The sequence below is a fragment of the Hemitrygon akajei genome, chromosome 10 (assembly GCF_048418815.1).
Source record: "Hemitrygon akajei chromosome 10, sHemAka1.3, whole genome shotgun sequence".
Classification (NCBI taxonomy): domain Eukaryota; kingdom Metazoa; phylum Chordata; class Chondrichthyes; order Myliobatiformes; family Dasyatidae; genus Hemitrygon; species Hemitrygon akajei.
Window position 1 is genome coordinate 2,107,806 of NC_133133.1, and position 15,836 is coordinate 2,123,641.

At 41.0% G+C, this 15,836-nt stretch overlaps 1 protein-coding gene across 1 annotated transcript in view; it reads left to right on the forward strand.

Moving 5' to 3' along the window:
* Positions 1-15,836, forward strand: part of LOC140734149 (transmembrane 9 superfamily member 2-like) — a 78,005-nt gene that overhangs the window by 24,219 nt on the left and 37,950 nt on the right. Inside the window, exons 5-7 of the mRNA XM_073057749.1 lie at positions 11,843-11,972; positions 14,524-14,651; positions 14,874-14,988. Of these exons, the coding sequence (XP_072913850.1) occupies positions 11,843-11,972; positions 14,524-14,651; positions 14,874-14,988 (373 nt within the window). The remainder of the gene's footprint in view (positions 1-11,842; positions 11,973-14,523; positions 14,652-14,873; positions 14,989-15,836) is intronic.

Sequence of the window (15,836 nt, forward strand, 5' to 3'; positions counted from 1 at the left end):
GATTTTTGGGTCATTGGGATCTCTTCCAGAGAAGATGGGACATGTACAGAAGGGATGGTTTGCACCTGAACTGGAGTGGGACTAATATCCTAGAATGCCTACAAGATGGCTTTTTAGAGAAGCCCATGGTTGAGCCCACTAGAGGATCAGCTATTCTAGATTGGGTTTTGTGCAATGAACCAGAGCTGATTAGGAGCTTAAGTTTAAAAAAAATCTCTTGAGGGCAAGTGATCATGATATGCTTGATTCACCCTGAAACTTGAGAAGGAGAAGCTATAGTCAAATGTATCAGTATTACAGTGGAGTATAGGGAATTACAGAGGTATGAGAGAGGAGTTGGCCAAAATTGATTGGAAAAGAGCACTGACAGGGATGATGGCAGAGCAGCAATAGCTGGAATTACTGGAAGCAATTCGGAAGGCACAGCATATATGCATTCCAAAGAGGAAGAAGTATTCCAAAGGAAAGATGACACAGCCATGGTTGACAAAGAAGTCAAAGCCAACATAAAATCCACAGAGAGGGCATATAGTAGAGCAAAAATTAGTGGGAAGTTGGAGGATTGGGAAGCTTTTGAATATTATTGGCTAGCTTCTGTATTCTATATTTACCTCCTTAATGAATTTTTCAGTGCCTTCTTTTGGTTTTTAAGAGGATACCAGAAGTTTCTTCAGATTCCTTAAGCGTAAAAGAGAGGCAAGAGTGAATATTGGACCACTGGAAAACAATGCTAGAGAGGTGGTAATGGGGAGAAGGAAATGGTGGATAAACTGTATAATTATTTTGCATCAGCCTTCCCTGTGGAAGACACTAGTAATATGGTGGAAATTCCAGGTGTCTGTGGTCATGAAGTTACCATTACTAGAGAGAAGATTCTTGTGAAACTGAAAGGTCTGAAGGGAGGTAAATGACCTGGACCAGATGATGTATACCCCAGGGTTCTGATCAGGTGATTGAAGAGATTGTGGAGGCCTTAGTAATGATCTTTCTAGAATCACTTGATTCTGGAATGGTTCCAGAAGACTGGAAAATTGCATATGTCACTCCATTCTTCAAGAAGGGAGAGAGGCAGAAGAAAGGAAACTATAGGCCAGTTTGTCTGATCCCAGTGGTTGGGAAGATGTTGAAGTCGATTGTTAAGGATGAAGCCTTGTGTATTTATAGGCACGTGATAAACTAGGCTGTAGTCAGCATGGTTTGCTCAAGGGAAAATCTTGCCTGACAAATCTGTTGGAATTATTTGGGGAAATAACAAGTTGGAGAATCACTTAATGTTGTGTTCTTGGATTTTCAGAAGGTCTTTGACAAGGTGCCACACATGAGGCTGCTTAACAATTCACAAGCCCATGGATAAAGCAGTGTGATTGGCAGGTGGCAAAGTGTGGGAATGAAGGGAGTCTTTTCTGGTTGGCTGCTGGTGACTAGTGGTATTCGACAGGGGCCATTGTTGGGACTGATTCTTTTTACTTGTCAATGATTTGGATGATGGAATTGATGGCTTTGTTGCAAAGTTTGCAGGTGATATGAAGGTAGATGGAGGTGCAGGTAGTTTTGAGGAAGTAGAGAGGCTACAGAAGGACTTGGACAGATTAGGAGGATCGGCAAAGAAATGGCAGATGGAATACAGTGTGGGGAAGCATGTGGTCATGCACTTCAGTGGAATAAATGAAAGGGTTTACTGTTTTCTAAATGGAACGAAAATACCAAAAATTGAGGTGCAAAGAGTCTTGGGAGTCTTTGTGCAAGATTCCCTAAAGGTTAATTTGCAAGTTAGTCTGTGGTGAGGGAGGCAAATTCAATGTTAGCATTAATTTGAAGAGGGCTAGAATATAAAAGCGAGGATGTAATATTGAGACTTTATAAAGCATTGGTGAGGCCTCACATGGAGCATTGTGAGCAGGTTTGAGCCCCAGATCTTAGAAAGGTTGTGCTGAAACTGGAGATGGTTCAAAGGAGGTTCACAAAAACGATTCCAGGATTGAATGGCTTGTCATATGAAGAGTGTTTGATGACTATGGACCTGTATTCAGTAGAAATCTGAATAATGAGGGGTTACCTCATTGAAACCCATTGAATGATAAACAGCCTTGATAGAGTGGATGTGGAGAAAATGTGTCCTATGGTGGTAGAGGCTAAGACCAGAGGATACAGCCTCAGAATAGAGGGGTGTCCTTTTAGAATGTAGATGATGAGGATTTATTTTACCTAGAAAATGGTGAATTTGTGGAATTCTTTGCTACAGGCAGCTGTGGTGGCCAAGTCTTTATGTATATTTAAGGCAGAAATTGATAGATTCTTGATTGGTCAGGGCATGAAGGGATACGGAGAGAAGGTAGGAGATTGGGGCTAAGAGGGAAATGGATCAGCGATGATGACATGGCAGAGCAGACTCGATGGATCCAGTGGCCTAATTCTGTTCCTATATCTTTCGGTCTTATATTAAACCTGAGACTGAAGTTAAAGGTATATTACAGGTGTGCGTCGCTTACTGTCCATTCGGACAACGTCCGATCACATATACGTCTGTAGTCGCGATCGGAGAACGTGACGTAGTGAATGTAACCAATCTCGTGCATCTCTTGAGTGTAGTAGTGTTAACTCTGTTTAATTTTCTTTCGAAAATATTACCTTCAAGTGTATCATGGCTTCCAAACGCAGCAAAACCACTCCTAGTGATAGCAGCAGCAAGAAGCGAAGTATAAAATATGGTGTTCGCACAACATCCAAATCACATAACGTCCAATTTCACAGAATGTATCGTGGACGTCAAGCGACGCATATCTGTAATGTAATGACTATGTTGTGTGACAGGAAGAGGTAATAGTTCACAAGAGCAAGTAGCTCCTAAAATAAAAAAAATTGATCCTGTTTTGAATGAATTGGTGATGAAGCTAGTCATTTAAATATGGTAATTATGTGGATGGTAAGTTGGAGACGTATTGGCCAATTAGATTAGGAGGTGTCATGGTTGAAAAGCAATGGCAAATATTTTTTAAAATTATGGTGCATCGGTGAAAGGAAATAGACGGCTATGTGGGAGGGAAGGTTTAGATTAGTGGTCACCAACTTTTTTAAGGCCACGATCCCCTACCTCGGCCTTAGTGAAAGGCAAGATCGACCTACTAAATCGTTTAGAGAAAAAACAGCTCAGATTATACTTCCAACTTGAGGCCCTTTATTTGGGCTAATTGTATTTTAATTACATAAAATGCCTTTGTCAAACTTTCAAATTAATTCAACCAAGAAAACACTAACTAGCATATCAAACAGGCCATAGTGGCATTGAGCTCTTCCAATAATGCCTTGAATAAGCGGTGCTGAAGTGCTTTTGCTCGAATCAAGTTTATCAGTTTGCCCACCAGTGTCATTACATGAGAAAGTCCACGACCTTCCCAGCCAAGGCCTGCTGATAAATCACACGGTGATAATCCAGGAAGTCAGGAAAATCGGGGTCATTACGGCACAGTGCTATAAAACCAACGCGCACACCGTGCATTGCTGGGGCCCTGTCAGTAGTAATTGCCACCAGTTTATGAATGGGGATGTAATTTTCACGGACATGTTTTTAAAACTCATTGTAAATATCCTCACCTCTCGTTCTCTCCTTTAAGTGCAAAAGAGTGAGGAAGTCCTCCTTTGTTGTAAAATCCTGGAAGGCCATTCTGACAAATACAACAAGCTGAGCTGTTTGCATTACATCCAGGGATTCATCGAACTGTCGTGAAAAATATTCACAGAGTGACAAGTCCTTTAACATTTGTTGATCCACGTCCTCTGAGCAGCATGTTTGCTAGGCCTTCAACCCCGATTTCAGCTTCTCAACTTTCCTGGTATTAGTAAACTGTTACTGAGACGGTAGTATAAGTTTCAGGGGTACGCACACTAATGACACCACTGTTTTTGTTTCCCATTTCTTTTACATTTGGGGAATGCTGGAATTTAAAGGGGGAGAAGTGTTGTAATGTGAGCATTATAAAGATAAGTTAATACCATTTAGGATCATGGTAATATAGCAATACTCCTGCTACAAAAAGCTGTTTGTAAAGAGAGGTTGTTTCCGGGGTTGTGGGGTTTTCCTTCTGGTCTTTCCTACCTCTGTATGCGAATATCGTTTTACTGTCTTAGATAAAGTTGTTCCTTTTGGGCATGAAGTTGTCGAGTGGTCCTTTTTCAAAGTAGATGTTACTACATATTTGCATCAAAAGGTTTATCAGGCATAATGTATTCGTGTATTTTCATTTTCTTTGGCATCTAGTGGGAAAGTCTCAAAAATCGACTGGTTGGTGACCACTAGTTTAGATTGATCTTAGGGTAGGTTGAAGGGTCAGCATGACATTATGGGCTGGAGAGCCTGTACTGTGCTAAATATCGCTATGTTCGAAATATTGCTAATTCTCAATAGATGGACATTGAGATTCCATTGGCAAAATGATTGTCCCTTTATAGGTGAAGTGAAAGATAGTATTAGGCTGAAAGAAAATGTTTATAAGGTTGTAGAGAATGCCAAGTCTGAAGATGTGGGAGAATTTTGGGAAGAAAAAAATTCTTGTTTATTTTCTTAATCTGATATTCAAATACATAATAGAGAGCAAGGAGTTTCAGTAAAGGTTGTTCCCTTTGCAGCCAAGTTGAGTTTTAATGGGGAAAGAAAATTAAAAAGACAAACATTTGGAATGTTATTGACAGTACAAAATATAAACTATTCCAAATATCAATTTAATCAAGGGACAAAAGAATGAGACACTTCAAATAATTGATTTAATACAAAGCTGAGTTGGGTAAATTTAATCTAGATAACTGGCACAAGAATCAAAGTTGATGGGAATCTGAGAAAAAATAAGTTGCAGAGCTAAAGTGGAATGAAAAGATGAGGAATAAGACTGATTGTTTTTTTTTGCTAACCAATATGGACGACTGGCGAAGTGCTGCTTCCTGGGAGTATTAAGAAAAAAAAGTTGTGGAGCAAGCTGCCAGCGTAGGTGGTGCATATAGGCTTGATTTCAATACTTAAAGAGAAGTTTGGATAAGTAAATGGATAAGGGTGTAGGTATGATCCAGGTGCGAATTGATGAGACTGGGCAAAATAATATGTTTGACATGGACTAGGTGGGCTGAAGTGCCTGTTTCTGTGCTGCTGAGCTCTATAAATCTAAGTGTTAATTTTCAGGATTGCAAACTTGTGACTAGACAAGTGGATCTGAGTCAGTGTTAGCAGTGTGTCAGTACAGCTTCAACTGGAGCAAAGGAATGAAGATGTTGAAATTGTTTACGCATTAGAATTAAAGAATGATTTCAGTTGAAGTTTCGAGTTTTTCACCTTGATTTTTTTTTACAACTCTTTAACCTTTACTTCCTTCCTTGTCAGCGCTGATCAAACTGCTAACCAGTGGTAGTTTCGGTCATGCCCACGTTGTCAGCTGTGGATGTTACCTGGTCATTAGTGTAAGCTGAGACTGGAAACATAGAGCCAATGTTTTAATGCAGCCACACGATGTACAGGTTCATGTGGTTGGACCAACAGTCAGAATTAGGTAAATGAGTAAAATAGTGTTGCTTATTGTCCCAAAGCTTGATGTACAGAGTGCAGGTTTCAGTTGTATTCAAATCAATCAAAAAATTAAAAAGTGGCATCTTTTTTGCATTGCCAGTTAATTAGTATTTCTAAAATAATTGGAGGTATATATTTTATTGGTTAGATAAGGGAGAATTGTAGAGAAACAGCATGGAATAGGCCCTTCTGGCTCTTTGAGCAGCAGTGCCCAGCAACCACCAACAACCCCTGATTTAATCCTAACCTCATCATGGTACAATTTATAATGACCAATTAAACATTTTTGAGCTCTGGGAGGAAACCAGAGCACCTGGAGAAAACGTGCAATCCACAGGGATAATGTACAAACTCCTTACAGAAGATGCTGGGATTATCTATTTTTTAAATTTTCATCTATTTATTTATTTTTATTCATTCATTTACGGGATGTGGGCATCACCAGCTAAGCCATCCCTGAAATCTGAACACCTATACTAGCATGGAGTACCATGGTAATGTATGAAATACATGACACCTTTAACAATATGGAAACTTGAGCACAATTTGCATGTTCCAGGGCCCAGGTGTTTGGGGAATACAAAATGCTTGAACTGAAAGGTCACTGTTACTCAGCTCAGAACAGCTGAAGCAGATGAGGGACAGTGAGTATCCTCCATTATGTCAGGCGGTGTCCAGCTCAAAGCCTCATAATTAATAGGTGTAATTCAAAGGGGCAGACATCTTTAGGATGTATAATAGTGGAGTGATGACATCTTAATTGTGTGCATTATGATACAGAGATTGCAAATGCTGGGATATGGAGCAAAAACAAGTTACTGGAAGAACTCATTTGGTCAGGCAGCATCTGAGGAGACAAAGGGTTAGCTGACATTTAGGCTCAAGACATTGTAACGTGAATGAGAGTGCAAAGGGGAGGTGAGCAGTAAGTGAGGTTGGAGCTGACAAGTATTGGGTAGAGTCATATGGGTGTGGGAGGGGTGAAGATTAGCGCCTGAGGCTGCCGGGTGATTACTTGTGCTGCATGTTATGGACCCTGATAGAGGAAGGTTAAGAGTGGAACCAGACAAGTCCATAAGACCATGAAACATAGAAGCAGAGTTAGGCCAATCAGCTCATCGAGTCTGTTCCACCATTCCATCATGCCTGATTTATGATCTCTTTCAATCCCATTTTCCTGCCTTCTCTCTGTAACCTTTGATGCCCTTGACTAATCAAGAACCTATCAATCACCACTTTAAATATACCCAGTGACCTGGCCTCCACAGATTCACCACTCTCTGGCTAAAGAAATTCCTCCTCATCTCTGTTCTAAAGAGACTTGCCTCCTGTCTCCTCTAGTCATAGAGTTTCCCAACTATAGGAAGCTTTCAGTATTCAGTAGGTTTTAAGTGAGGGTCGTTGGACAGATGGGAGTAGACAATAGACAGTAGGTGCAGGAGTAGGCCATTTGGCCCTTCTAGCCAGCACCGCCATTCACTGTGATCATGGCTGATCATACACAATCAGTACCCCATTCCTGCCCTCTCCCCATATCCCTTGACCCTGCTATCGATAAGAGCTCTATCTAACTCTCTCTTGAATGCATCCAGAGACTTGGCCTCCACTGCCTTCTGGGGCAGAGCATTCCACATATCCACCACTCTCTGGGTGAAAAAGTTTTTCCGCATCTCTGTTGTAAATGGCCTACCCCTTATTCTTAAACTGTGGCCTCTAGTTCTGGACTCGCCCATCAGCGGGAACATGCTTCCTGCCTCCAGTGTGTCCAATCCCTTAATAATCTTATATGTTTCAATCAGATCCTCTCTCATCCTTCTCAATTCCAGTGTATACAAGCCCAGTCGCTCCAATCTTTCAACATATGACAGTCCTGCCATTCCGGCGGGAGGTGAATAGAGGAGGAGATAGGAATTAAGTTGACTTAGTGTGCGTGATAGGCAGATGGAACAGGGGATTGGGGTCCATGGGATTATTGGAAAGCAGAAATGCGTGTGGACTTGGGTGGATCAGGAGGGAGAGAAAAGGGCAGGGAGCAGGTTATTAGAAGCTGGAAAATTTAGTGTTCGTGCTGTCCGGTTGTAGACTACCCTGGTGGAATATGAGGTGATGTTCTAGTTTTGGGTTTGGTCTCACCCTGGTTAATGGAGATAGTTGAGGACAGGCAAGTGGTGTGGGAATGGGGACAGAGTTAAAATGACTAGCAACTGGGACTTCAGGATGGCCTCAGTTGGCAGAATATATACATTCAGCAAAGTGGTTGCTCAGTCCGTGTTTGGTTTCACCAGTTTTGAAGAGGCTACATCGAGAACACCAAATGTGATTTAAAAATGAGGTGAAATCTCTGCCCCACCTCGAAGGGTTGTTTAAGGGCCCTGGATGGTTGTGAAAGAGGAGGTGAAGAGATGGGTTGCACCCTACTGATGCAGGGGAAGGTTCCTGGGGATAGGGAGAGATGAATGAATGTGAGTGGACCCTTTTGAAAGCAGAAAGGGGTGTGGAGAGAACGGGGTGATTGGTCAGCAAACAATCTGCTGGAGGAACTCAGCAGGTCGAATGATATCTGGAGAAATTAACTTGGCATTTCTGATTGAAAGCAACACACAAGATCCTGGAGGAACTCAGCAGGCCAGGCAGAATCTATGGAAAGGAGGAATGTCGACATTTTGGGCCAAAACTCTTCGGCAGGACTGAGTTCATTTCCATTTCTGATTGAAACCCTGCATTGGGACTGAGAGGGGAGGTGGCTAGTGAGGAAGGATTTGGAGGTGATTGGTGAATGGAGGAGGGGTGTGTGATAGACAAGTAGGGGAGAGGAGCGGGTAATGTTAGTGGAGGATGGTTGCTGGCAAGAGTGGTTGGAATGTCTGGAGTAGACTGGGAATTTCTTCAGCAATAGTTGCACAGAATGTGTCTGTTTTATGTGTAGATAGTCACAAAATGGTATTCTAATTAAAGCACACGATTCTAGGAATATATATAAAATAGAGAGTAAGGGATTGAATAGGAAGGATGTGAAGCCCGCTAGAGAGTGTGCAGAAAAATTGAGAATTCCAGAATCAGGAGTGGTTTTTGTAAGGTTGTATAGGAAAATTAGCAGCTATTATTGAAGCAAAGAAATTGGTTTGGTACAACTTCAAGTAAGTTTATTATCATAGTACATATGTAGTATATCATCATATACAACCCTGAGATTCATTTTGATGCAGGCAATCATAGTAAATTTAAGAAACAATAGCTTCAATGAAAGACTGCACCCAACAGGATGGACAAATAACCAATGTGCAAAAAAAACCCAAACTGCAAATAAAGAAAGAGGGAAAAAAAGAAAGAATAAAAAGAATAAATAAGCAATAAATATCAGAACATGACTTGAAGAGTGAGCTCATGGGTTATGGAAACAGTTCAGTGATGGGGGCGAGTGAAGTTATCCCTTCTGGTTTAAGATGGTAGAGGTAATAACTCTTCCTGAACCTTGTGGTGTGGGTCCTGAGATACCTGTACCTCATTCCTGAAAGTAACAGTGAGGAAAAGGGCATAGCCTGGATGGTGGGGGTCCATGATGATAGATGCTGCTTTCCTGCAACAGCATTCTGTGTAGGTGCTCTGGTGGGAAGGGCTTTATCTGTGATGGACTGGGCTGTATCCTTTACTTTTGTAGGATTTTCCATTCAAGGGCATTGGTATTTCCATATCAGGCTGTGATGCAGCCAGTCAATATATTCCCCACCACACATCAATAGAAGATTGTCAAGTTTTAAATGACATGCTGAATCTTCACAAACTTCTAACAAAGTAGAGGCGCTGCCATACGTTCTTAGTAATTGATGACACTGAGGAATTTAAAATTGCTGACCCTCTTCACCTCTGATCCCCTGATGAGGACTGACTCATGGACTTCCGTTTCCTCCTCCTCTAGTGAATAATCAGCTGTTTGTTTTTGCTGATGTGTGAGAGGTGGTTGTGGCACCATTCAACCAGATATTTAGACTCCCTCCCATATGCTCACTACTTTTGATTTGGCCAATGACAGAGGTATCATCAGCAAACTTAAATATGGCATTGGAGATGTGCTTAGCCACGCAGCCATAATTGTAAAGCGAGTAGATCAGGATGCTAAGCACACAGCCTTGTGGTGCACCTGTGCTCATAGTGATCATGGAGATGTCGTTGCCAATCTAAACTGACTGGGGTCTGCAAATGAGGAAATTGAGGATCCAATTGCACAAGGAGGTATTCAGGTCAAGGTCTTGATTAGTTTTGAGGAGATGGTACTATTGAATGCTAAGCTGTAGTTGATATATGCATCTTTGCTGTTCAGATGTTCCAGGGTTGAGTGAAAAGCCAATGAAATGGCACCTGCTGTGGACCTGTTGCTCCTGCAGGCAAATTGGAGTGGATCCAAGTAGCTTCTCAGGCAGGAGTCGATACTATCACGATACTATCCTCTTGAAGCATTTCATCACAGTTGATGATAGAGGCAGGTTACCACGTCCTCCTTTACACCAGTTTAATTGAAGCCAGCTTGAAGCAGGTGTTCTGACTGCTGTTAAAGATATTGGTGATCATTTGGGGCAGTCGACCTGCACAGGTTTTTGGTATTGGTCAGGTAGCCTGCCTGGGCTAAGTGCTTTCTGTGGGATGTAATGGGAACAAGCTCCCAATGGCGTGCGCCTCAAATAGCCTTCAAATAGCTCCAGGCCTTCGTGCGTGGCTTAACCACTAAGCCTGGTGGAACAGTTTCTACTGACAGGAGAAGGGGGAAAAGGCGGGTTACTGGTGTCTTAAAACTAGTCGCTTCATATAGATGGGGCTTGCCAGCTGTGATTGGCAGCTCATCTAGGAGAAGGAAAACTCTGATCTCAAACCTCCACTGCCTTACGGCTATACTCACTCATGGGGGAAGATTCTGTAGTAAGCCTTGAGGGAAAAATCTGGAGCTGGAGACCCTACGGCAGTCATACATTGAGTTCAATGCTGACTGGCAAATCCTGTGATGCTGCTAGTACCAAACTGTATCGGTTTCTGTCATTTCTGTGGGTTCATCAGATGTGTGAAGAGGGGGAGCTTGCTCTCCATATCATACTGCCCAGACTTGTGTATCAAGACAGCTAGGATGCAATATCCATGTTCAACTGACCGATGGGGGTCCTCACCTCACCCTCCTGAAAGATGAGTAAATTATGATTAGTGAAAGCAAACAGAACGGGTATATATTTAACATTTTGGGCAAAATATGCAATGGGAAATGTGTATGTGTATTAAAACAAAGTGCAGGGGATAGTTATGAAATGTTCAATGGCTGGAAGGGTGGTTTGAGTAAAACAAGTTGGTTGTCCAGAATTTGTAGAAATGTAGAGCAGAGAGGTTCTGTGAAATTTTCTGAAGTCTACAATTACATGTTTTTATCAAGTTCCATTCATCTATCCTCACTGCCTGGTTAAGCAATGCCATTGTTTTAGAATTCTCATCCTTGTTCACTAATCAATTATGACATGGTCCATCCTTGTCTCAATAATCTCCAACTGTTAAATTTTAATGGTCATCCAGTTGTGCATCCCTGAGTTTAGTCACCACCTTTCACAATCCTCTACTTTTCCTCCTTTTACAATAGTCCTTTGCTTACGCTGTCTTCTATCATTTTATTGCTTTGTGTCAGAATTTTAGTATTAGACTTTATGTGGTCGCATTCCTGTGTAGCAACTTCCATTGCTGCTTGACCTCCTGAGTTCCTCCAGCATTGTGTGTTTGTAGCATTTTTCATTTTTCCATCTTTAAGTGGGCTATATAAATACCTTTTGCTAGCTAATTCAAACAAAAAGTAACCCCATTTTTATCTCTCACACACAAGAAGAGATTCTGTAGATGCTGGAAATCCAGAACAATGCACTCAAAATGTTAGAGGAGGTACTCAGCAGATCAGGCATCATCCGTGGCAGGGTTCCCAACCTGAGGTTTATGGACCCGTCGGTTAATGGTAAGGTGCCATGGTATAAAAAAGGTTACAAACCCCTGATCTATGGAAATGAATAACCATTTAATATTTTGGGCAGAGATACTTCATCAGGATAGATGAAGGGTCTTGGCCCAAAATGCTGGCAGTTTATTCATTTCCATAAATGCTGGCTATGGCTGACCTGTTGAGTTCTTTTAGCATTTTGTAGGTGTTGCTGCCAATCATTATTTTTAGAATTCGAGAACATTTCCAGGATCTCCTGCATTTCATCTTGTTTTTAATCTTAATATTTTAACGTTAATGTGTAATTTTTAGCATTGTTGGTTTTGTGCCTTTTGTAGGATCATTGATAACATGCCTGTCACATGGTGCTACGATGTAGAAGATGGCCAAAAGTTTTGTAATCCGGGATTTCCTATTGGATGCTTCGTTACTCAGGATGGCCGTCCAAAGGATGCCTGTGTCATCAATGTAAGTTATGCTTGAAACAAGTGCACGTATTCAAATAGTAGACAATCATTTTCGTTAGGGTTAGGCAACCCTAACCCTAATGGCGTGTTAATCAGATTAACATTATTCCTTATACATATAAGAGATGCACATGTTTTGTTAGCGTTGTTGGATTCTGATGCTTTTGATCCAAGGTTCTTTCAGAAGTCAAGGCAGAGGCACAAAACTTGTTGCTTCACGATCACTTTATTAATTGCTAATAGAACAAAGAATTGGACGTGTAACTCTCAGTTTGGCTAGCGGCTTAATCTAGGGGAAGACAGCCCTTGGCCTGGCCAAACTTAAGAAATCCTTTTTGGGTGGTTGCTGCACAATATGTCCCCTGTTACAAATCAGTACCACGAAATAACTAACAGAACACAATATGCGATTGAACAATTGAGCTTTACACAGACAGACAGACATACTTTATTGATCCCGAGGGAAATTGAGTTTTGTTACAGTCACACCAACCAAGAATGGTGTAGAAATATAGCAATATAAAACCATAAATAATTAAATAATAATAAGTAAATTATACCAAGTGGAAATAAGTCCAGGACCAGCCTATTGGCTCAGTGTGTCTGACACTCCGAGAGAGGAGTTGTAAAGTTTGATGGCCACAGGCAGGAATGACTTCCTATGACGCTCAGTGTTGCAGGAATTTTTAATTGGACTGTATGGTTAGTAAAGAAACAAAAAAAAGGGCCCATTCTCATGAAACAGTCTAATGCGCAACATTGGAGCTCACGGTTCAGTCCTCTGGTTCAGCGTTGACCTCTGAGCATTGGATAGCCCACATTCCAAAGCCCCGTCATCACTTGTCATAACTTAAGCATTGCTGCTACAGAGAAACCATTACATTAGCAGTGAAACCTTACAGCGCATTACAGAAGTGTACAGTAACAGGATTCTTGTAGGGAAAGAAGTGAAGGCTAAAGATGTGAGCTTGCATGGTCAGCTCTTGTACCATTGATAAGAAACATTCTATTCAAATTTGTAGATAAGAGTTAACCAATCAGTTTTCCTGTTTGCAAATAATGCAATACCAGAGAACTTCCCAGAATCATACAGAATTGTAACCACCAACACTGAACAATTGCATATACATACTGTGACCACCAGGAAGCATACTCAACTGCTAAATTGAGTGGAATGAGTTAAATGGAGAGCGCCCTCTTCTTTGTGGTGGCGTGTTGGGGAGGCAGCATTAAGAAGAGGGACGCCTCACGTCTTAATAAGCTGGTAAGGAAGGCGGGCTCTGTCGTGGGCAAAGTACTGGAGAGTATAACATCGGTAGCTGAGCGAAGGGCGCTGAGTAGGCTACGGTCAATTATGGAAAACCCTGAACATCCTCTACATAGCACCATCCAGAGACAGAGAAGCAGTTTCAGCGACAGGTTGCTATCGATGCAATGCTCCTCAGACAGGATGAAGAGGTCAATACTCCCCAATGCCATTAGGCTTTACAATTCAACCGCCAGGAGTAAGATATGTTAAAGTGCTGGGGTTGATTGCATTTAATGTATTTAAGTAAACTACTTAAGAACTTTTTAAGAGCTATTATTAATGCTTTTTGAGAGAGTGATTTAGATGCATATCATATTTTTACTGAGTTAAGTATTGTATGTAATTAGTTTTGCTACAACAAGTGTATGGGACATTGGAAAAAATGTTGAATTTCCCAATGGGGATGAATAAAGTATCTATCTATCTATCTAAATGTATATAAGTAGTTCTATAAAATACAAGCAGATGTAAATGTTAAACTGCACAGAAAATAGAAATTAAACAGTCAAATCCAACAGTGGGTACATTTACTGTAAACCTGTCACTTTCATCTGAGCAGCATGTTTTTTGTTTCTTTTGACTGTTAAACTTCAGGGGAAGCTGTGTGTCAGTGCTGTTTATCGCAGCTGTCACTTATGATAGCAGGTCCTACATTCAAATCATTCTGTGCACTTCCCAGAGTTCCTTACTGAATTTATCAGTGTTTATGGACATGTTTTGTATTTTACATACTTGTTCAACCTTTTTCAGTCCACCTGTAAGAATTGTAAAGTTAGTGTGCCAGACTGCTCACTTTTGCTAATGCAATCTGATATGATAATTATTTCATTTGCATTTTGTAAGTTGCAGACCAGAGCTGTGTAACCTGTGTAATCAGACAAGGTTATATTCTGCTTCTGAATTGTGATCCTGTGGTATTGAATCTTAATATTTTGTAAGCATTTGTTGCTGCTTTATGCATGTCTCTGGAGTCACTGATGTCATTCTGTATGTTTGCACTTTAGTGTAAATGTCCATTTATCTTCAATGAATGTCTCATTAGTTTCAGAGATTTTTGTTGAGCAGTACCTCCCTTTTGGCTTGATTATGAAAATGATTAGAACTTGATTATTTTGTATCATTTTCATATTTAAAGCATTGTTTTGAATTTTCTGAAAATAGAGTGATGACTTGAGGTACATTTTGCCTTAGTGCTCTTCGATTTTTGTTATCTTGTTGTTACAGCTCCTTTTGTATTTTGCAGTCTGAGTTCAACAAGAAGAACACCTACTATGTTTTCAATCATGTGGATATCCTTATCACTTACCACAAAGGAACGAACAAAGAATGGGAAGGTGCTCGATTGGTTGCTGCAAAATTAGTGCCCAAAAGGTAATATCCATAGTATGAGAAAAATTGCAATAGATTTTTTTTGGCTGTATTCATGTGCATGGTTAAATGACAAAGTCAAATTAGCGTTGAAGAGACAAGGAACAAATATAGTTGGCTGTGATGAACGCCATGCATTGAGACAGATTATTCACGTGGCACTGATTTGTCAGCAGTGTTTTGTTGGGGTTTTAAATGATGCTTTCAACTTTATTTACCTTTTAGTTATAACCATATGGACGCCACCCACCTGAATTGTGATGGAGCCCCGATGGAAATTCCCGCTGAAGACAAAGATAAGAAAATAAATATTGTGTACACCTATTCGGTTACATTTACAGTAAGTAATGACTAATTGTTTCTCCTGTAGTCCAGTTTGGAGAGCATGTAGTTTGTGTGGTCAGAGATGACCTCATGACTATGTGCTGTAAAGTGGATTGCAGTGAAGTGGATGATTTCACTGGATAGATGTTGGTGCTCTAAAACTGCAATAGCATTTCCAGCAGCTGTAGCAGAACTTCTGATATTTGAGGTAGTCTTGTCCTCAGGGTAGTTCAGTCAATTGCAGCAAAGCAGGTCTTCTTGAATTTACATGTGATTTAAATTCCCACTGTGGTACCGTTTATACCTCTTCAACTTTGGCATTAAATTTAAGCACAGGCAACCCATACAAACTGCTGGAGGAGCTCAACAAGTCAGTCAGCATCTGTGAGGGGAATATACAGTCTGAGTTCTTAGTCCTGATGAAGGGTCTCGGTCCGAAATGTTGATGTTGACTGACCTGCTGAGTTCCTCCAGCATTGGGTTGTTCTGGATTTCCAGTAGAATCTCCTCTTCTTGTATTTTATTCAGCTTAACACACGTGCCACGGGAGTGACTAATTAACCTGCTAACTAGTACCTCTGTGCAATGTGGGAAGAAATCACAATTGTGCAACACGGTAAGCGTGGTGGTTGGCAAAACACTTACACGGCATCAGTGACCCGGGTTCAGTTCCGCTGCTGTCTGTAAGGAGTTTGTACATAGAAAGTTACAGCACAGTACAGGCTTTTTGGCCCCATGGTGTTGTGCCAACCTTTTCACCAATTGTAAGGTCAATGTAATGTGTGCTCTATACGTTTCCTTCGGGTGTACAAGTTTTCTCCCACATACCAGGGTTAGTAGGTTAAATAGTCACATGGGTGTAAT